Source organism: Heteronotia binoei, chromosome 1, assembly GCF_032191835.1.
Source record: "Heteronotia binoei isolate CCM8104 ecotype False Entrance Well chromosome 1, APGP_CSIRO_Hbin_v1, whole genome shotgun sequence".
In the NCBI taxonomy this organism is placed as follows: domain Eukaryota; kingdom Metazoa; phylum Chordata; class Lepidosauria; order Squamata; family Gekkonidae; genus Heteronotia; species Heteronotia binoei.
Window position 1 is genome coordinate 162496393 of NC_083223.1, and position 21441 is coordinate 162517833.

Sequence of the window (21441 nt, forward strand, 5' to 3'; positions counted from 1 at the left end):
ATGTATATTTTCACCCTGTTTATTTAATTTATATGCAGAGTACATCATGCGGAATGCTGGCCTGGATGAAGCAGAAGCTGGAATTAAGATTACCAGGAAAAACATCAACAATCTCAGATATGTAGATGACACCACTCTAATGGCAGAAAGTGAGGAGGACCTAAAGAACCTCTTGTTGAGGGTGAAAGAGGAGAGCACAAAAGTAGGCTTGAAACAACATCAAAAAAACTAAGATCATTGCATCCGGCCCTATCACACCATGGCAAATAGAAGGGGAAGACATGGAAGTAGTGACAGACTTCACATTTCTGGGATCCAAGATCATTGCAGATGGTGACTGTAGCCATGAAATTAAAAGACGTTTGCTCCTTGGGAGGACAGCTATGGCGAACCTGGGCAGTATAATAAAAAGTAGAGACATCACCCTGCCAATAAAAGTCCGTATAGTTAAAGCGATGGTATTCCCAGTAGTAATGTATGGCTGTGAGAGCTGGAACATAAGGAAGGCTGAGCGCAGAAGAACAGATGCTTTTGAGATATGGTGCTGGAGAAGACTCTTGAGAGTCCCTTGGAATGCAAAAAAATCTAATCAATCAGTTCTAAGGGAAATCAACCCAGACTGTTCCCTGGAAGGTCAGATGCTGAAGCTGAAGCTCAAATACTTTGTCCACCAAATGAGAAGGGAGCACTCGCTGGAGAAGGTCCTGATGCTGGGAAAGACAGAAGGCAAAAAAAGAAGGGGACGGCAAAAGATGAGATGGCTAGACAGCATTACTAATGTAACTTAGATGAATTTGAGCAGACTTTGGAGGATTGTGGAAGACAGGAGGGCCTGGCGTGACTTTGTCCATGAGATCGCAAAGAGTCGGACTTGACTGTGCGGCTGAACAACAACAACAAGATACTGAAGAATAGAAGTAACTGCTTTCCACCACAGGGGCTTTTGGGCAGGTGCCCCAAGTGGAATATGGAAATTTCCTTTATTGATTATTTCTATTTGTGTGCAGATTCCTCTCCCATTCCTCACATGTAAATTCTCATCTGTTTTAACATGTAAAAAAGCTCTTTAAGTTTGCAAGTAGGGCTGTGTGAAACCTACCCCATTATTTCAGATTTGCAAAATAATTACTTTTATTGGCCGCTTTTGCTTATGGACTTATCTAATAGTGGTACTTCTAGTGAAGTTTTTACTCATCATGTCAGTCTTGTTTGTTAATCTTTAACAAATATATATTTTGCAAATACTGTCCAAGTTATCATGAAACATTTGCCAGTAGGCAAACCTTTCTCCTCATACTAGCCTAATAAATGTATACAGGGCTTTTTTGGTAGAAAAAGCTCAGAAGGGACTCGCCTAAGTGATTTTCGCCATCATGCTTATTGGAAATAGCACCAGAATGTTAATTTTAAATTTTTAAATTAGACTGTTTTAAAGCTAGATACTGATTTTAAATACTTATTGTATAATCTATTGTATTTGATGTTGTTAGCTGCCCTAAGCCTGCTTCGGCGGGGAGGGCGGGATATAATTAAAATGTTGAATGATTCATTGATTTGCATATTAGGTTACAGCCCCTGATATCACCAACAGGAAGTCATTTGCATATTAGGCCAACCCTTGACACCAAACCTTCTGGAACTGCATTCCTGTTTATTCCTGCTCAAGAAAAGCCTTGACTGTATGACAAATTTAAGAACCTTTGTGGCTCTTATTAAGCTTTATATGTGGTAGCTGGTCTATGTGTGTATCCTCTTTAGTCCTTTTTTCCATTTGTTCATTGCTGTGCCATGTTAATCTGTTTCCATATGCATATTAATGTAACCCGGGAATTGGAAATAAGGGGAAGTTCAAAGCTTAAGGCCTCTCACTCACACACCTTGGCTTAAGCAAAACTATTTATTACAACACAGAAAATTCAATTTTGCACACAGAGTATAGTACCCCCAAACTCCTTTCCCCTTCCCAGATCCGAAGGTCCAGTAATCAGTGTTACAGAAATGCTTCTTTTGCCCACCCCCCCAGTCGGAAAGAAGAGACAGACACAAAGTGTTGGGTTTAAAACCGGGCTGCTTTATTAATAATTAACCTGTAAACTAGGCAGGGATGAGACCTAAACAGGACAAGCCCTGGGGTCACCCCCTGACCCCGCCTTGTCCAAAGGGCGAGCCACCCTGCCCCCAGCACAAACCCGCCGTATTCAGGTTGAAACTGAGCGGCCAGGCCCCCAGCCATTCTCCACCTGGGCTAGCATCAATCCCCCATGGAAAGATCCGCCCAGGTGAGGCTCTCCGTGATCTGCATTCCCCGCACTGAGCCGTGTAGGCCATCTGCGGTTCATACAGACCACCCTTCTTTTGCCCACCCGCACCAATGGTGCTAGGCCATAGGTGCTCCCCTGCAAACACTGTGGCCAAAACATCCTCCAGCCAGCGACCAAAATACAAACTACATCGACTAACACCTGAAGCTATAAGGCAGTACAAGATAGGCAAAAAACAACTCCACATGGGCCAATTATGTGAAGATGAAAAAATTCCTACCTGGCCCCTAAAAAGGCGGCCGGTTGAAACCTGTACTGCCAAGGGAGGGCGGGCGGGCAGAGAGCCGAAGAAGACAGCTAGAGCTCTGGGTGGGGCCAGGGCTTATATAGCCCTGATGCCACGCCCAGAACAAGACCCGGATGTGCCGGGCCGAGTGGTCTGTTGCTCCCTCCTTCCGAGGGGGCAAAGAAGGCCCCCAGCCTGAATGCCGGCGATGCCGGCTTGGCTGGGAAGGGCCGGACCTTCTTGTTGAAGCTGCTCCAGGCACAGTCCTTCAGAAGCAGGCCTCCACTGGGAAGAAAAGTCCTCAAGGCCTCCCTCCTCACCATCTGAGAGGAGATATCGACTCCAGTTCAGAGATAAATGGTTGGGTGGGGGCTTCCTCCAGAAGAAGTTATTTCCGTAAAGTGACGGGCCCACACCAGACAAAAACTTCTTCAGCTGAGGTCTTAGCACTCCAGTCCTTGGACAGACAAATGACTAAGCTTCTGCTCCACCCCCCCTACCCAGTTTTTCTTCTTCTAGTCACTCCTACACACACTCCTCCCAGTATGCAAATTAAGTAGTTTCATTGATCCACCCAACAGCATATATCCCCAAAGCTCTATATTAAACTTGACTTGGCTTTTCATGCCACGATATTTGTTTATAATAAAATGACAGATTGCACTGGAAATTAATCTTATCTTTCCCCCTCATCTGGTCAGCAAGGCTTAACAACATTTGATATCACATCACTATTCAAATTAGCTTTTGTCTGTTTGTAATCCTTTTTAATTTCTACCTGCCAAACATTAATATAATACTTTTGGATAATTTTAAATAATGGTATAATAATTGTTTCACTTCCATCTTTTCCCAAATGACTAGTTAATAATAAAAAGGCACAGTCCCTCAGATCATTAGTGTTCACTTTTGCTTGTTGCAGTTAAGGCTGTGGTTCTTTGTTTCCTGTTCAGAGGACTATAATTTTCTAGTCAGTACCTATTCGATTTTTAGAAAATTTGATAGGTTACAGTCACAGTCTTGAAGAAAAGATCTAAGCATGTTGTACTTTATGGAACCTGTCTCTTTAAGAGGCAGGCCTAAGTGGAACGCCCTCTCTTTACAGCAATGGGGCTATGCTAGTTAGAATTGGATTGTTGTTAGGGCTCCAGGCCTTGTTAAGTCTATCTTGTTCTGTGACTTGATGTTCTGCATATCAAAAGTTTTGAAGATATCCTGCCTGCTGTGTGTCTCTGGTCTTAGGGCAGACCATTGACTCACCTCCACTTTACAGAGGAGCCAACGCCACAATATTGATCTGTTTGTTTGTATAATTAACCTGATTTTCTATCAAGTAATTGCTCCACAGAGTAGCTTGCAGTAAATCTTAGACCCTATATGCCAAACCCCACATTGGGCCGGCGGAGGGAACCTCCCCTACGTTGCTGACGCAATGATGTCACCAGGCAGTGACGTCATTGCAGCGGCGATGTCCCCGCACAGCCGCTATAGGAGTTTCCGGGAAAACTCCAAAATTTTCCCAGAAGCTGTAGCCATTTGGGAGGGAAAAAACTATGGTACAATAGTCAAGAATCAGTGGCAACCCTAATGTAATAATAACACTCCAAAACAATGAACCATCTCAAAAACATACAGTGAATATAAAGAGCTGACTTATAATGAATTCAGATAGAAGATACTAAGTATTTCATGCAGAAAAAAATAATGCTTTGCTTTTTATTTTTACTTTTTAAAAGTAATTTGATTGCCTGCTATGTACAAACAATTCTGATTAAATGTTTAGTTAGGTACTTTTTATGCTTCATAGGTAGGTGCTGTTGATCACTATTGTGTTAATTAATTTTTACAGGCCGAACTCTTCTGGAAAAGTTGTCCAGCCAGCAGGAAAATTCACCACAAGAAGAAGCAGAGAAGCTTTGTTCTTGGATCATTGCAATGGGTCTTCTACTCCCCTTCAGTGATTGCTTCAGAGAGCCATGTAGTCAAAGTGCACAACAAAGTGCACCAACTTTTGATGTAGGTCACAGTATAAGTCTTGATTTTATTTATACAAAATGTTTGGATTAATTGATGTATCCACATGCTTTGTGTGAATGAGTCATAAAAGATCAACAAATCACATTTCCAGTATCATTTCCTCTCATAAATATTGCTTTTTAGAGAGAAGAAGAATGTACACAAGTGGGTGCATTTGGATCTACCTGAGCTGAAAATATACTCCCAAAATACCAATAAGGTCTATTTTGGTTTCTCAAATGTATCCTGGCTTTCTCAGGGAAACTGGGGGTGGGGGAATCCCAGACATATTAGGGAATTACTGGTGGATTCAACACTTGCTGGCACTTAAAATCAAAAAGGTGGCAGAGCAGTTTTTAAACTAAACCTTGGGGGAAAGCTGACAGGAGATAAAATGTCTCTGGTTCGGGAGGACTCATCTCAAAGAGATGAGGGATTAGCTGTTACTTTTCTACCGGGTAATGGATCAGAGTTGTCCACTGAGATGGTGACAAACAGTATGGACTGTCTGCCAAAGTCTCAAGGCAGCAGGAGGAAAGTTGCGGGCCTAGCTTCCCTGGGAAATTATATATGTTTGTATGCAAATGCTAGAAGTGTTAGAAGTAAAATTGGTGAATTGGAATGTTTAGTGTTGGGAGAAAACATAGACATTGTGGGAATTTCAGAAACTTGGTGGAATGAGGAGACTCAGTGGGACACGGTGATTCCTGGATATACGTTATATCGGAAGGATAGGGAGGGAAGGGTTGGAGATGGGGTGGCTCTGTATGTCAGGAGGGTATACAGTCCCGTAACACTGACGTCAGAGAATTAGATTCCCTTCTAGAAATGCTTTGGGTTGAAATAGAGGGCCCAAAAGGAAATTTAACTATGGGAGTTTGTTATCGCCCACCAAATCAAAAGATCGAGGATGATTATAATATGATGGAAGGAGTAAAGATAGTGGCTAAGCATAAAAACTGTGTCATAATAGGCGATTTTAACTACCTGCAGATTGATTGGGTCAATATGTGTTCTGGTCGAGAGAAAGAGATTGAGTTTCTTGATGCTCTCAATGACTGTGCTATGGAGCAGATGGTCTCAGAACCTACCAGGGGTGGGGCGATCCTGGATTTGGTCCTAAGTAATGCCCAAGACTTGGTGAGAGATGTAAAAGTGATCGCACCGCTTGGGAACAGTGACCATAACGTTATTGATTTCACCATTCACCAGCACGACCACGTTTAACTTTAAAAGGGGTAAATTCTCTGAGGAGGAGGCATGTGAAGAGGAAACTGAAAGGAAAGGTAAATAGAGTCAAAACCCTTGAGGAAGCTTGGAGGCTATTTAAAACTACAATCCTAGAAACTCAGATAAAATATATACCACAAGTTAGGAAAGGCGCAAACAGGTATAAGAGAAGGCCTGCATGGTTAACAAACAAAGTAATGGAAGTTGTAAAAGGTAAGAAGGACTCCTTTAAGCGGTGGAAAGCTAGTCCAAGTGAAATTAATAAAAGGAAACACAGGCAGTGGCAAATCAAATGCAAGACTGTGATCAGGCAAGCAAAAAGGGACTATGAGGAGCATATTGCAAAAAACATAAAGACCGACAATAAAAATTTCTTCAAATATATTAGAAGCAGGAAACCAACCAGGGAGGCAGTCAGGCCCTTGGATGACCAAGGGGTAAAAGGATTACTGAAGGAGGATAGGGAAGTGGTTGAGAAGCTGAATGCATTTTTTGCCTCCATCTTCACTGTGGAAGACGAGAAGTGTTTGTCCGCTCCAGAACCACTAATTTTGGAAGGGGTGTTGAAAGACCTGAGTCAGATTGAGGTGACAAGAGAGAAGGTCCTACAACTGACAGATGAATTAAAAACTAATAAGTCACCAGGTCCGGATGGCATAGATCCAAGGGTTCTTAAAGAACTCAGAGTTGAACTTGTGGATCTTCTGACAAAAATATGTAATCTTTCATTGATATCTGCCTCCGTTCCTGAGGACTGGAAGGTAGCAAATGTCACCCCCATCTTTCAAATGGTTTCCAGAGGAGATCCGAAAAATTACAGGCCCGTCAGTCTGACTTCAATACTGGGAAAGTTGGTAGAAACCATTATCAAGGACAGAATGAATAGGACATTGATGAACATGGGTTATTGAGGAAGACTCAGCATGGGTTCTGTAAGGGAAGATCTTGCCTCACTAACCTGTTACATTTCTTTGAGGGGTTGAACAAACATGTGGACAAAGGAGACCCAATAGATATTGTTTACCTAGACTTCCAGAAAGCTTTTGATAAAGTTCCTCATCAAAGGCTCCTTAGAAAGCTCGAGAGTCATGGAGTAAAAGGACAGGTCCTCTTGTGGATCAAAAACTGGCTAATTAATAGGAAGCAGAGAGTGAGTATAGCCCACAGTTCAGGGTAGGCAAAAACACCCCTTGACCGGCCAATTTGTCAGGGGGCAAAAAATTCCTACCTAGCCCCTTAAAAGGTTACCAGCCTTTGCCTACACTGCATGACGGGCAGGCGGGCCAAGAGCAATTTCTAACTGCATGATTGGGGGGCGGGGGCAGCCTTTTAAGGCCGTGCCTCACCCCTCTCCCAGAAGTTGAACTGATCCACTGCCTCAATCCTGCCGAGGAGGCAATGGACGGCCCCCAGCCTCAGCGGACGATGGTCCGCTCGGCTAAGGGGCCGAATTGCCCCCCCCAGTCGGAATAATGAGACAGACACAAAATTGGATTAAAGGGCCACTTTATTAACTTAACGGCAAGGGCAAAACGTGGGGACAGGTCAAGCCAGGGGTCATACCAGACCACCTTCTTGACCTGAAAAATGGGTGACCCCCCAAAACCCCGGGTATCAGCCAACCCAGCGGCTCATACCCGGCCAGCCCAGCAACATGATCACTGCTCACCAAGCTCCACCATCCTGAAAGCCGTACAGCCTGGAATGTAGACACTCACCGTGTGACGGGATCCCCAGACTTCCTGGCGCTGACCTTGGGCCGTACAGCTTAATGGTCACCCAGGGAGGCCTTTCATCAAAAATGGTGCAACGCAACGGGAACTCACCAATCCCCAAAACATATTCCCAACAACAAACAACCACTTCCAGTGCCAAGCCTCTGCTTAGGTCACTGCACCCAAACCGACCCCTAAAATCTGCAACAGACCTTGCTGCAAGTCGGCCAAAAAGGCCTCATTGCCCTTTACAGAAAGATGAACTCCATCATCCCTATACAAGTCCCCAAGACTAGCCTTAATGGAAGGATGAGGCACATAAACGCCCAACCCCCTACCAAGGGCTTTAGGCAAGGCCCTGTTGGCCTTAATGCGGGCACGTTCCAAACCTGCTGGGTCCCAAGCTGCCTGCCACACCCAGCGCGGCAACATGGCCGACCACAGGATAAGGACGCCTGGCCACCTCCTGCCAATCAAGGCAATATCCATCTGTGCCTGAATAGAAAGGGCCTTCCCCTTCATAAAACCCAAGTCATTCTCTCCCAGATGTATCACCAAAATCTGGGGAGGATGGGCCCTCACGCCCCCAAATAGCAGTGGCAGGAGCCCCGAGCACCTCATGCCCCGGCAGCCCTGCCACTCAATGACGGCTCTGTCACTCAGGCCCAGCTGCGAACCAACCGGCGTCCGTCGGGCCTGATGTGCCGCCCAAAATACAATACTGTGGCCACATAAAAGGATCCTTTCCCTTTCAACACCAGCCACAGCATCTAGAAGAAAAAAGCCATTAAAACTGATGAACAGCTAAACAAACTTTAAACCCAACGAGAACTGAGGGTGGTGGTGGTATGGCCGGCTAATGCGTACAATTCCAGGCTCAAGGCCATAACGGCCGAACATAAGTTCAATAGGCCCTTGACTTCCAATGGCCTACACGACGAATGTCCTCCCCCCCATAACTCATCGCCGCAGCCGTAGAAGCAGCTCCAATCCTAAAGGAATGGGTGCCGAAACTTAGCCCGCCAAGACCAAACTCTGCCAATGCTCGGCTCGTAACAGTCCAAAATTGATACCTGGTCAAGGGTGACACATCTACATGGCAAAAGAGAGGACCCTCCGATCCTCCTCGCAACTCCATGTAGAAGAAGAAGAAGAAGATGATATTGGATTTATATCCCGCCCTCCACTCTGAAGAGTCTCAGAGCGGCTCACAATCTCCTTTACCTTCCTCCCCCACAACAGACACCCTGTGAGGTGGGTGGGGCTGGAGAGGGCTCTCACAGCAGCTGCCCTTTCAAGGACAACCTCTGCCAGAGCTATGGCTGACCCAAGGCCATGCTAGCAGGTGCAAGTGGAGGAGTGGGGAATCAAACCCGGTTCTCCCAGATAAGAGTCCGCACACTTAACCACTACACCAAACTGGCTCTCCAAACTGTAGTGTAGCAGCGCAGCAACTGGGTATAACTCTTTCTCCGAGCACGGCCCCAGAGTGACCGTGCAACCCTGCTGCTTTTGGTCCGTCTTTGATCGACTAACACGTAACGTCACATACTCCTCAGAAAATTTAACATCCCCCAACCGCAGGGCCCTTGCAGAAGCATCATTACAGGAAAGTGCAACCAGTTCAGACACTCGAAAAGCCCCCCAAAAGGCCGTCAATGCGGCTGCATGAAAAAGCGCCTCTTTGTAAACCGAGCCACAAACAATCACCCAGGTGGCATGAAGCCCCAGGAGTATGGATGGCGAAATGGGTTGTCTGTCATCGGCCCAATGGCCGGTCTCGCGAGACCAACCTTCTAACATTTTTAGGATACGAAAATCCTTAGTCGCATCCAAATGCCCACACGCCTTACTCAAAAAAGACAACGCGGCCATTTGTCCCCTAATCGATTTTACAGAGAGGATCCGTTCCTTCTGCGAAACACAAAATTGCAACAGTTGCTCGACAGGGACCGGCCATACTTCTGGTAACCCAGCCCCCTCCCTGAAGGCAAAAAACTGACTAGCTGCCTGGTCATACGACCTTTTGGTGCTGGGTGCTATGGTGAGGTGGATTGCCCGGCTTACTTCATCCCTCCAATCTGCCAAATTTCTGCTGGAATGCTGTTGCCAACCCCATGGTAAAACCCCAACCACCGTTGCATGCCCACCTGGCCCCACACTGCTAATCTGACCTCCTGCCTTAGAAGCTGAATACCACGGCACCCAAGCACCCTCCATTGTAGACGTAGTGGCCAAACCACCTACTTGCTGGGGCGGCGTACCTAAAACTGCATGCCGCATTACAGGCGGCCCCGCCCCCAAATAGGATGCCCCTAACGCCTGGGACCCCTCAGCTGTCTCAGAACCCAATGCCATATTGGGACCCCAAGGACCCCATGGCCATACCACACCCAGTTGCTGAGTTGGTAACTTACCTTCAATCATGGGTGGCACCACCACCACTGCATCAGGTTTCTCCCTCTGCTCCTCCTCTGACGGTACCACCTCCCGTGACCCGCCGCCGCTTCCTTTGGCACCCTGCAAGACAGAAAGCCGAGCGACCACCTCCTTCTGGAAGGAAATGGTGGCTGCTCTCCCAGAACCCATGAGCCCGCTGGCTCTTCTAGAAGGGCCCCTGACCCCCCTTGCCTCCTCCAAGGCAACCAACTGCTTCATGATAGCCTGCCTGGTCCTCGCATCTTCACTATCCTCAGGCAAGGGCTGGTCAGGGGGAGGCCTTTTAGGTGGCCTCTTAGCAGGCTGTTTCCCCTTCTTGTTACCTTGCCCCTTCTTTGGTCCCATGCTACTATGAAAAAATGCCCTGGTGAACCTGAATCTCCTTGTTGGTCTCTCGTCCATCTGCTAACCAGGGCTGACCCCACTTAGCCTCTGAGCTCAGGCAATCCTGGACCATCCAGGGCAGGGCACACAACACCTATACAACTGACACTATTAATGCCCTGTGTGCCTCAAAGAAAATGGGAGGGTAGGTGAAAACGGAAGGGGGGGTCTCAAACCCCTACTTAACAGGCCAGGCCCCCTTTTTCACCCCCAATAAAGGCAACTACCCACTTCAGGGCACCAACGACGCCAAATATCCTCCCCCAGAGCGAACAAGCAAAACGCCCTGTGCCTTCACAATGCTGCCGCCTTCAACCGAGGCCCCCGAAATCCACTCTCAGCTGCCTCACGCAGCTAAGGAAAAGACAGTCCCAAAACGCAGCGCGTCGAACCGCGACGCAGCCGTGTGCTCCGACTCGTCCTCCACTATCCCAGGCTGACGCCAAACCGCTCCAGACAAAACAGATGCTGGTCTGCTCCCTGTCTGAGAGCGATTTCTAACTGTCTGATCGGGGGGCACGGCCGGCCTTTTAAGGCCGCGCCTCACCCCCCCCCCAGAAGTTGAACTGATCCACTCCCTCAATCCTGCTAAGGAGGCGATGGACGGCCCCCAGCCTCAGCGGACAATGGTCCGCTCGGCTGGGGAGGGGCCGAATTCCCATCCACCTTCTCATGATCTGCCTAATTCAAAGAATCAGCATTGCTGTCAGATGGCCATCTAGCCCAGGGGTGTCAAACATGTGGCCTACAGGCCAAGCGGTCTCCTGGAGGGCTTCAGTCAGGCCTATGGGGCTCTCTTCTCCCCTCTTCCCCCTCCTGTCCTCACCCTGTGAAGCTCCAATGTTGCTTACGACCGACGTTTCCAACTCCTTCTGCCTTCTCATTGCAGAGGCTAAAGCAGAAGCAAAGCTGCAGAGAAAATGTGGAATGGATCTTCCACTCAGACCTATGGACAGAGCAGACTGGAATGGGAAATCCAATCCAGATTTTCCTTGTTAACCTTGTTTTAATGGAGAGGTTTAACTTCCCAGTGTTCCTATGGCCAGCTGAAGCTTCCTGGAGTTGTGTGCTTGCAAATCAAAGGTCATGCTCTGAGTCAGCTTTGTCTCTTAATGGACATGAGGACTAGTGCCTAGTGAGTACTCTGATTTGGAAACCCACAGCCAAAGGGGGATATTACCCTGGAGAGCCATTGCTAAGCTGAGTAGATCCGGGGAGGGGGGGGGAGGGAGAAGCTTGCAATGCCTTGCCATTTCATGTTTTCCCAGGGTGAGAGCATTTTATATTTTTAGTTTTCTGTTGTGTGATCCTTGTGCTTTTCCTTGATGTTTTATTTTTAAAATTGCATTACAAAATCCCACTATTCCCTTACCTTTCTGTTTTGAACAAAATATTGCAAGAGTTTTAAGCATGTTTGTATTTTAAGTTAAAAATAATATCTTTTATTGTGTTTGCCTGTGTCCTTTATAAAAAGTATATCTTGTTTTACATTTTAGGACCCACATAGCTTGACCCCACAAAGTCCCATTTATGTCAGATCCAGCCCTCCTAACAAATGAGTTTGGCACCCTGATCTAGCCTCTGCTTAAAAACCTCCAAAGAAGGAAAGCCCACTACCTGCCGAAGAAGCCTGTTCCACTGAGGAATTGCTCTCACTGTCAGAAAGTTCTTTCTAATGTTTAGCCAGAAACTCTTTGGATTTAATTTCAACCCATTGATTCTGTTCTGACCTGCTGGGACCACAGAAAACAACTCTGAAGCATCCTCTAAAAGACAGCCCTTCAAGTACTTGAAGGTGGTGATCATATCACCTCTCAGTCATCTCCTCTCCAGGCTAAACATATACAGCTTCTTCAACCTTTCCTAATGGGAATTTGCCTTTTTAGCAACTGCATCGCACTGCTGACTCATGTTCAGTGTATGGTCCACTAAGACCCCTAGATCCTTTTCGCATATACTACTGCCAAGACATGTCTCCCCCATCCTATAATGATGCATTGGAATTTTCCTACCTAAATACAGAACTTTATATTTATCCCTGTTATAATTAATTTTACTTGTTTGAGCCCAGTTTTCCACCCTGAAGATCATCCTGTGTCCTGTCTCTGTCTTTTACTGTATTTGCAACCCCTCCCAATTTAGTATCATCTGCAAATTTATTAACTATTCCCTCTATTCCTTCATCCAAATCATTGATAAAGATATTAATACAGGTCCCAGGACAGATCCTTGAGGCACTCCGCTTGTCACTCTTTTTTCAAGAGGATGAAGAAACAAGCACTCTTTGGATGCAATCTGTCAACCAGTTATAGATTCATCTAACAATAATATAATCCAAACCACATTTTACCAATTTGTCAACAAGAACATTATGTGGAATGTTATCAAAATCAAGATAAACCACATCTGCAGTATTCCAGCAAAGTAGTCACTTTCTCAAAAAAGGAGATAAAGTTAGTCTGACTTAACTTATTCTTGAGAAACCCATGCTGGCTCTTAGTGATCACAGCTGTCCTTTCTAAATGTTCCAGGACTGACTGTTTTATGATTGTTCTTAAACTTTTCCAGGTACAAACATCGAGCTGATGGGCCAGTAGTTACTCAGTTCCTCCTTTTTCCATTTCTTGAAGATGAGGACAACATTTGCCCTCCTCCAATCTTCCAGCACCTTACCTGTTCTCTAAGAATTCTCTAAAATAATGGCCAGAGGCTCAGAAATTACATCCACAAGTTCTTTTAGTGCCCTTGGATGCAGTTCATCAAGCCCCAAGGATGTTAGTTTCATTTAAAGAATCTAGGAGTTGATGTAGTACCCTTATGCTGATCCTAGGCTACAACTCCCCCTATCATATGTTCTGTTTTTGCCATATTGAGCACTGTTTCCCTTGCAAGAGAAGACTGGAGAAAAGTGGGAATTGAGTGGTTCTGCCCTTTCTTCATCACCTGCTACAATTTCACTTTCCTGTCCTTACAAAGGACGTACCATGTCCTTGCTCTTTTTCTTACTTTGTACATAAGAAAAGAACTCGTTTGTTGTTTTAGCATCTCTCGCTAGCCTAAGCTCATACTGAGCTTTAGCTTTCCTAACTCCTTCCATTTCCTAATAAGTCTTTTTTTATTTCTCAAATCTATAGAAGACTGTTCATGGAGCCTTCTTGGCTTCTTTAGGCTTCTTCCATTTTTCCTTCTCATAGGAATTGTTTGTGATTGTGCCTTCAATATTTCACTTTTAAGAAACTCCTACCCCTCTTGAACTCCCTTCTCCTTAAGTATTTATGATCGTGGGATATTACCTTGCATCACTCTAAGGTTGTAAAAATTTGTATTCCTGAAGACCAGCCTATATGTCTGACTACATACAGCTTTTCCCTTTCCTGAGACTGTAAATTCCAAAATCCCATAGTCACTACTACCCAGGTTGCCCACAACTTCCACCTCATCAACCAATTCTTCCACTTTCTGGAAAATGAAGTTGTCAGCAGGACAAATCAGAAATTTATTTGACCTTTCATTGTTACCAGAGATGGACTTTCAACAGCTGTCAGGGTGATACAGCACATGTGTATATATGAATACTGTCAAAAAAAAAAAACCATGGCCACAACTGAATTGCCAGGGTGCCAGCATCCACTGCAAGTAAGGAACAGTGCAACCCTAAACAGATCTATTCAGAATTTTGTTGAATTCTACTCAGTTGTGATTATTTCTAGAGAGGTTAGATTGATGTCCAGTAGCACCTTAGAGACCAACAAGATTTTTGGGGTGTAAGCTTTGAGAATCAAAACTGGGAGGTTTATACCTCAAAAATATTGTTGGTCTCTAAGATGCCAATGGACTTGAGTCTAGCTGTTCTCCTGCAGACCAATGCAGCTATCCTCTGAAACTATCCTAAAATGTGAATTATAGATACAATGAGAATATGGAGAAATTATCTCAGTGGATTGCACTGAAATCTCCTGGAATAACTTGTTAACTTTTGGGAGGACTGTGTAGATGTGTATGTTTATATGACACAGTTCTAGAGGAACATGGAAATACTGAAGAATTCTGTTTCCTAAGAATCTCCCACTTTCATTCAAAAAGCAGTTTTCTAGCCCTTATGCCTGTAAAGCCATGACGTTAATAGCCCAGAAACTAGAAAGGGTTGTGGCTCAGTGGTAGAGCATCCTCTTGGTATGCAGAAAGTCCTAGGTTCAATAGCCAGTTAAAAGGATGAGGTAGGAGGTGATATGAAAGACCTCTACCAGAGACCCTGGAGAGCTGCTGCCAGTCTTGAGTAGACAATACTGACCTTGATGGACCAGTGTAAGGCAGCTTCATGTGCTCCTGTATGTTGGCCCTGGTTAGTAGTTAGATGAGAGGACCTCCCAAGCAATACTCACTCTAAGCTGTGTAGTCCTGTGAGCTAGAATTCAATTTTGTGAGCTACTGGCTTTAAAATTGTGAGCTACTGCATAAATTAGTGTGCCCAGGGGCCATTTTTCCAAGCTAAGACAAAAATGTGTGAACTGGAAGCTAAAAAACTGTGAGCTAGCTCACACTAACTCATCTTAGAGGTGGATGTGGCTAGATGACCATAATTCTGGTGATGTCAGAGGCATGGCCTAGCATGCAAATGATGGTGATATCAGAGGTGTGGCCTCGCATACTAATGAGTTCCTGCTGAGCTTTTTTTTTATATATAAAAAGTCCTGGTTTCTACATAGCATGGTACTTTTCCATAGCTTCTGAACTCCGTAGTCATTTGTTCTTTAACCCTTTTGATTTTTTTCTGCTGTGTTTTGCCTATATCAGGGGTGGCCAAACTTGCTTTTGACATAAGAGTCACGTAGAATAAACATCAGATGTCTGAGAGCTTCAGGACATGAACATCAGAAGTTTGAGGGGAGGGGGGAGGAAGGAAGGAAGGAAGGAAGGAAGGAAGGAAGGAAGGAAGGAAGGAAGGAAGGAAGGAAGGAAGGAAGGAAGGAAGGAAGGAAGGAAGGAAGGAAGGAAGGAAGGAAGGAAGGAAGGAAGGAAAACAAATACATGGGAGGTGAGAGAAAGAAAGAAAGCAACTTTAACTTTAAATGCATTCTGCAAGCTTCTGACTGGCTTCGCTTGGAGAAGTGAATTAAAAACAGAAATGTGTTCCCCAATCTGGCCAACAGGGTAGTGGGGGTTTCAAGAGCCACACAATATGTTTGAAAGATCCAGTTGTGGCTCCCGAGCCGCAGTTTGGCCACCCCGGTCTGTAGAATTAATAGTACCTGAGCTATTGTACAAATATGTTTTTAGCAAAGAAGGAGGTATGCAGGAAAGGAAGTAGCGAGTTTTACTAAATGAGGAGTACAAGGAAAATGATATTTTCATCCTAGAATGTATCTTGTAATTATTTTTCACTTTTACCTATGTGTAGTTTCCCTCCCCCTTCAAACCAATGCTGCTTACTAAGGCTCCTTTTAACATCTTTGTAATCATTTTGAAAAGATTTATGCAAATTGATTTCAGGTCCATTTCTATCACATTCTAATAACCATTTCAGGGTAGTTCTCTTTGTTTTAGGTTCTTTCCAAACCTCTGGAGCTTACAGCTTTATGAGTCACCTGCATTGCACTAACTTTGTAGTAGCTATGCTGTTAACTGTGCTTTTGGATTTCAGTAGCTACTTATTTATTCATGAGTCTAGCTATATCAGTAAGGAAACAAACAATATAATGGCACGCCCAGAATTCAGCTTGGAGGTCATGTTAGTTTGTTCCTGGTAGTAAGTACCATTTGGGTTTAACTGTTAAGGATGTGATGGCTGAATGTGCACTTATGGGAAGGAAGCAGCTATTTTGTAAACTTGCATGGACGGAGGTTTGACTGAAAATTGAAACTGCTTGGGTAAGTAATATAATGAGAAGGTAGAAAGCAGTCTTACTGAGTAGTAAATGGAAAGGCATCTCCAGATTCTGCCTCACTGATGTAGGAGTGTTCTGCAGTTTTCAAAGGAGCAGTCCAAACTGCTGTGTAAAGGAATGCTTAAGCAAGGTTCCTTCTTTTGTCAGAATCTATGACATATGCCAGGCAGTAAAGCAATCTTGCTTCAGAAAAGGGAGAAATTGTCAGTTCTATTCTGGCAAGTTTGAGTATGCCAGAGGAGAAAAAAATAAACACTTTGATTACATTCAGACACTTGACTATGGTAAGAGAAGACCTTATCATTTGGAAATGTAGGTGATCCTTAAGCAGAGTAGAAAATGTAAATCTATATTTAGCTCACATAAGGAAAGCGTGAAATGAAGACTGAATGGAAGTTTACTATTCATTGCCTGCTCCAAACCAAGCAATTTTTCATAAGTTGTTAATATCTAAGAGTGATTACAATATTATTTCTTTTATATCCTCAGTTGTGAGTACTGTGTGCTTTAATAATGTTGTGTAAAAATATAACAACCAGGAACTTTCCATGTGGGTATAATAATTACTTTTTATTTTAGAAAACTTGATAGCAATTAGGGGAGAGGGAGTTGCTGAGCATACATATATGAAGACTCTTAAAGCCCTCTTTTGTAGGACGCCAAAGTAATTTAGATACTCTTTAATCCAACCTTTTAAAACTACTTTTTCTCTCCACCAAAATATCATACACATGGTTGTTTTTCTTGCTGTAGTTGAAGGATGTTAAATTGCTTCTTGAAAACTAAACACTGATTACATTCCTAGTCATGAAACTGACTGATGCAGATCAATAATTTGCTTCACCCATTCTGCAACATTCTGATTAAATACAAGTTTCCCCTTTACCATTAGAATATTTTATGCAGCCAATTAGTATCCTGACTTTATTACTTCCTACTGTGCATTGAAATGTTTGGCATAAAATTATCTAAAATCATATTGTCCCTCCAATCTAGATTGCATGACTGCTTTCAGCAACCTTGTGAGCTATGTCATTATTGATTCCTGCTTTTGATAAGGGAAACACTGCCATTTGGTGAGCCTTTAGCTGAGATAGGGTTTATATAATCTAGATTTTACAATCTGTAAAATAGACAGTATCAGAGCACTATCTAGAAATGCTTCTCATTTGGGTATTTTATTTATTTATTTTATTTATTTCGGGATTTATATCCCGCCCTTCCCACGAGTGGCTCAGGGCGGCTTACAACAGACAACAAAACAATAAAATCGGAATAAATTAGTTACATTTAAAATCAAGCATTTAAAAACCTAAAACCTTAAAATTAGTATTAACTATAGAGTTATCACAGAAATCTAGAAAGCTACATTTATCCAGTCAGGGGTAGGCTAACCGGAAGAGGGTCGTCTTACAGGCCCTGCGGAACTGGGTAAGATCCCGCAGGGCCCTCACCTCTTCCGGTAGCTGGTTCCACCACATAGGGGCCGTTGTAGAGAAGGCCCTGTCTCTCATTGTCTTGAGACGCACTTCCTTGGGCCCGGGGATGTTGAGAAGATTTTGGGTCCCAGACCTCAGTACTCTCTGGGGAACGTGTGGGGAGAGACGGTCCCTCAGGTAGGCAGGTCCCAGGCCATACACTGAACAATAAAGATAAAAGAGCCAAAGACAAGCTAATGTTGGATATTCAAAAGAGACTGGAAAAAAGGAGAAGGAGCTTAAAAAGAGACCTGGGAAAAAGAAAATTAAAAGAGAGATTTATTTATTATTATTATGTTAAGCTTATATCCCGCCCTCTCCGCAAGCGGACTCAGGGCGGCTCACAACATCACATTACTTCCATTAAAAACCAATAAAACATATAAAACATAATTACATGTTTAAATTATTTAAAACATTTCATGGTGCTGTATTAATACAGTATAATATAGTGGTTCTGAAAGTTCGATGGTGACCATCGGTACTCTGCATGGTGCTCTATATGATGTCCAGTGGCAGCTCTCTCTCGGCTAAATGTCAAAGGCCTGTCGGAACAATTCGGTCTTACAGGCCCTGTGGAATGTAGACAAATCCCGCAGGGCCTTTATGGCCTCCAGGAGAGCGTTCCAGAGTTCTGGTGCTGCCACCGAGAAGGCCCTGGCAATTACAATATTACAAAGTCAATTGAGACATTTGTTAAACAAAGAAGTAGAATGGAATTTAAAAAGACTTCAACAGAAATCTTTTGAAGGGGCGAATAAACCTGGAAAATATTTGGCCTGGCAAATGAAGAAAAAAAGGGAGAATAAAATTATTAACAACATAGTATTGGGAGGTAAGAACATTGTTGACCAGGAAGGAATCAAAAGAGAATTTTATAAATACTACGCCAAGTTGTTTAAAAGTAAAAAAGTGGATAAGGGAAAAATTGACGTATATTTACAGAAAATTAAAGAAAACCCCCTAACAGAAAATATGGAGAAGGTATTAAATGAACCAATTGAAAGAGGAGAAGTAGAGGTGGCAATTAATTCAATGAAATTAGGGAAAGCACCTGGTCCAGATGACTTTACAGCAAAATTTTATAAAGTGCTTGCGGAGGTGCTATCACCAAAACTTCAGAAATTGATGAATATTATAAGAACAGATGGGAAAATACCTAACACATGGAAAGAAGCAGTTATTTCGTTGATACCGAAAGAAGACAGAGATGCCACGAACGTAAAAAACTATAGACCAATTTCACTACTTAACAATGTCTATAAGATATATGCTAGAATTTTAGCAGAACGCCTTAAACAGCATTTGAACAATTTTATCAAAGATGAGCAAGCAGGATTTCTTCCCAGGAGGCAAATTAGAGATAATATCAGAGCAGTTATAGACATTATTAGGGTTTGTAGAATCTTTCGGGATCAAGTGCCGTGTTCTACTGGAGAAAGTTTTCCTTCCAGACATTTCGTTCTCAGCTGCGGAGAACATCCTCAGTGGCGTTGCAGCTGGAGCAGGCACTCTGACCTTCTTGGCTGCTGTGCATTGAGTGGGGCCAGGGCTGCTGGAGAGCTACTATTTCAGTATGCAGTTATAGACATTATTCAATATTATGAGAAACATCCGGAAAAAGAAGTAGCATTATTTTTTTGCAGACACAGAGAAAGCATTTGATAATGTGCAATGGGATTTTATGTTTGCAGTGATGGAGAAACTGAGATTGGGAGAAGACTTTATAAGAATGGTGAAGGCGATATATAATGAACAACAAGCAAGACTCTATATAAATGCAGATTTGAAGGAAAAAATGACAATTAGTAAAGGAACAAGACAAGGTTGCCCTCTATCTCCACTGATATTTATAATGACTTTAGAGGTTTTGCTTATGCAAATTCAAGAAGATAAGGAGATAGAGGGTTTGAAACTGAGAGGTTTTTCTTATAAATACAGAGCACAGATGATGTAATGTTTATAAATGAAAATCCCACTCATGTAACACCATTGTTGCTTCGTAAGATACAAGAATATGGAGAACTGGCAGGTTTTTACATAAATAAAGAAAAATTGAAAATTTTGTGCAAAAATATGTCAAAGAGTAAACAGAAAGAACTACAAAACTTAACAGAATGTGAAGTTACCTCTAAAGTAAAATATTTAGGTGTGGAAATCACAACAAAAATATTGATTTGTATAAAAATATCAAAGATTTCAGGTTTTCACAGCTGGTAACATCATTAGGGTTTGTAGAATCTTTTGGGCTCAAGTGCCATTTTCTACTGGAGAAAGTTTTTCTTCTTTTCTGGAAGAAAAACTTTCTCCAGTAGAATACGGCATTTGAGCTCGAAAGATTCTACAAACCCTAATGTATAGAAATAATTATGAGAAGCTTTGGCATAAGATTGATGGAGACTTGATAAAATGGAACAAGTTGAATTTGTCTTTACTGGGCAGAATTTCTGCAATTAAAATGAATGTCTTACCAAGAATTATGTTCCTGTTTCAAAAAATTCCAATAGTGAAGGATAATAAACAATTTTAAAATGGCAAATGAAAATATCAGAATTTGTATGGGCTGTGAAAAAACAAGAATTTAAATGAAAATTTTGACTGATGTAAAAGAAAGGGGAGGTTTCCAGCTGCCTGATTTAAAGTTGTACCATGATGCAGTATGTCTGGTGTGGATCAAGGAATGGATGGCATTATTAAATAGAAGACTACTAGCATTAGAAGGTCATGGAAATGTCTTTGGTTGGCATGCTTATATGCGTTATGGAAAAAGTAAGATGGACTTTTTTTCTCACATATAAGAAGAAATTTGTTAAATACCTGATCAAAATATAAAAGATATGGGGACGAAAGGAAATCGCTTTGGATTGTGCCAACAGAAGTAATAAAATTATATTCTGATATTAATGAAGAGAAATGGCTATCACACAAACAAAAATACATGGAGGAAAGGTGGAATTAAAATTGGCTGAAGAACTACAATATAAATATAATTGGTTTCAATTGTAACAGATCAAGAGCTTGCTTGAACAGGACATTAAAAATGATGGAATAAGACAAGAACAAACAGAACTGGAGAGAATGCTGTTTGGCGATAATGAAAAATTGATTTCAAGAATTTATAAATTATTGTTGAAATGGTCTACAGAAGATGAAGTAGTTAAATCTCAAATGATAAAATGGGCAATAAATATAAATAAGGAAATACAGATGGAGTCATGGGCGTACTTATGGAAGAACTCTATGAAGATATCAACATGTTATAACATTAAAGAAAACTGTTTCAAAATGTTATATAGGTTATATGAATAATCAGGTGTCGGATAGATGTTGGAAATGTAAAAAACATGAGGGATCCTTCTACCATATGTGGTGGACTTGTGAAAAGGCAAAACAATTTTGGCAAATGATTCAGCAAGAGATCTCAAAAATTTTGGGTTACAATATTAAGAAGGCACCAGACATCTTTTTGTTGGGATTACAAATGGAAGAATTTCCGAAACCAAGATAGAACGATAATTTGGTACATGCTTTCAGCTGCACGGACATTATATGCGCAGATCTGGAAGCAGGACAAAATACCAGAAAAATTGGACTCAACTTTAGAAGTTATGAACTGGAGTGAAATGGACAAGCTTACAAGAATCTTAAAAGAATATGATCTAGAGAAGTTTAAAAATGAGTGGGGAAAATTTCAAATACATGTTGAAAAACAATGGAAGGTTAAAGGATACTTGGCGATTTTTGATA

The 21441-nt window shown here is 42.8% G+C and overlaps 1 protein-coding gene across 1 annotated transcript in view; it reads left to right on the plus strand.

Annotated features, from left to right (window-relative positions):
* Positions 1–21441, plus strand: part of FMN2 (formin 2) — a 439054-nt gene that overhangs the window by 51909 nt on the left and 365704 nt on the right. The window contains exon 3 of the mRNA XM_060243494.1: positions 4397–4563. Coding sequence (XP_060099477.1) covers positions 4397–4563 — 167 coding nt within the window. The remainder of the gene's footprint in view (positions 1–4396; positions 4564–21441) is intronic.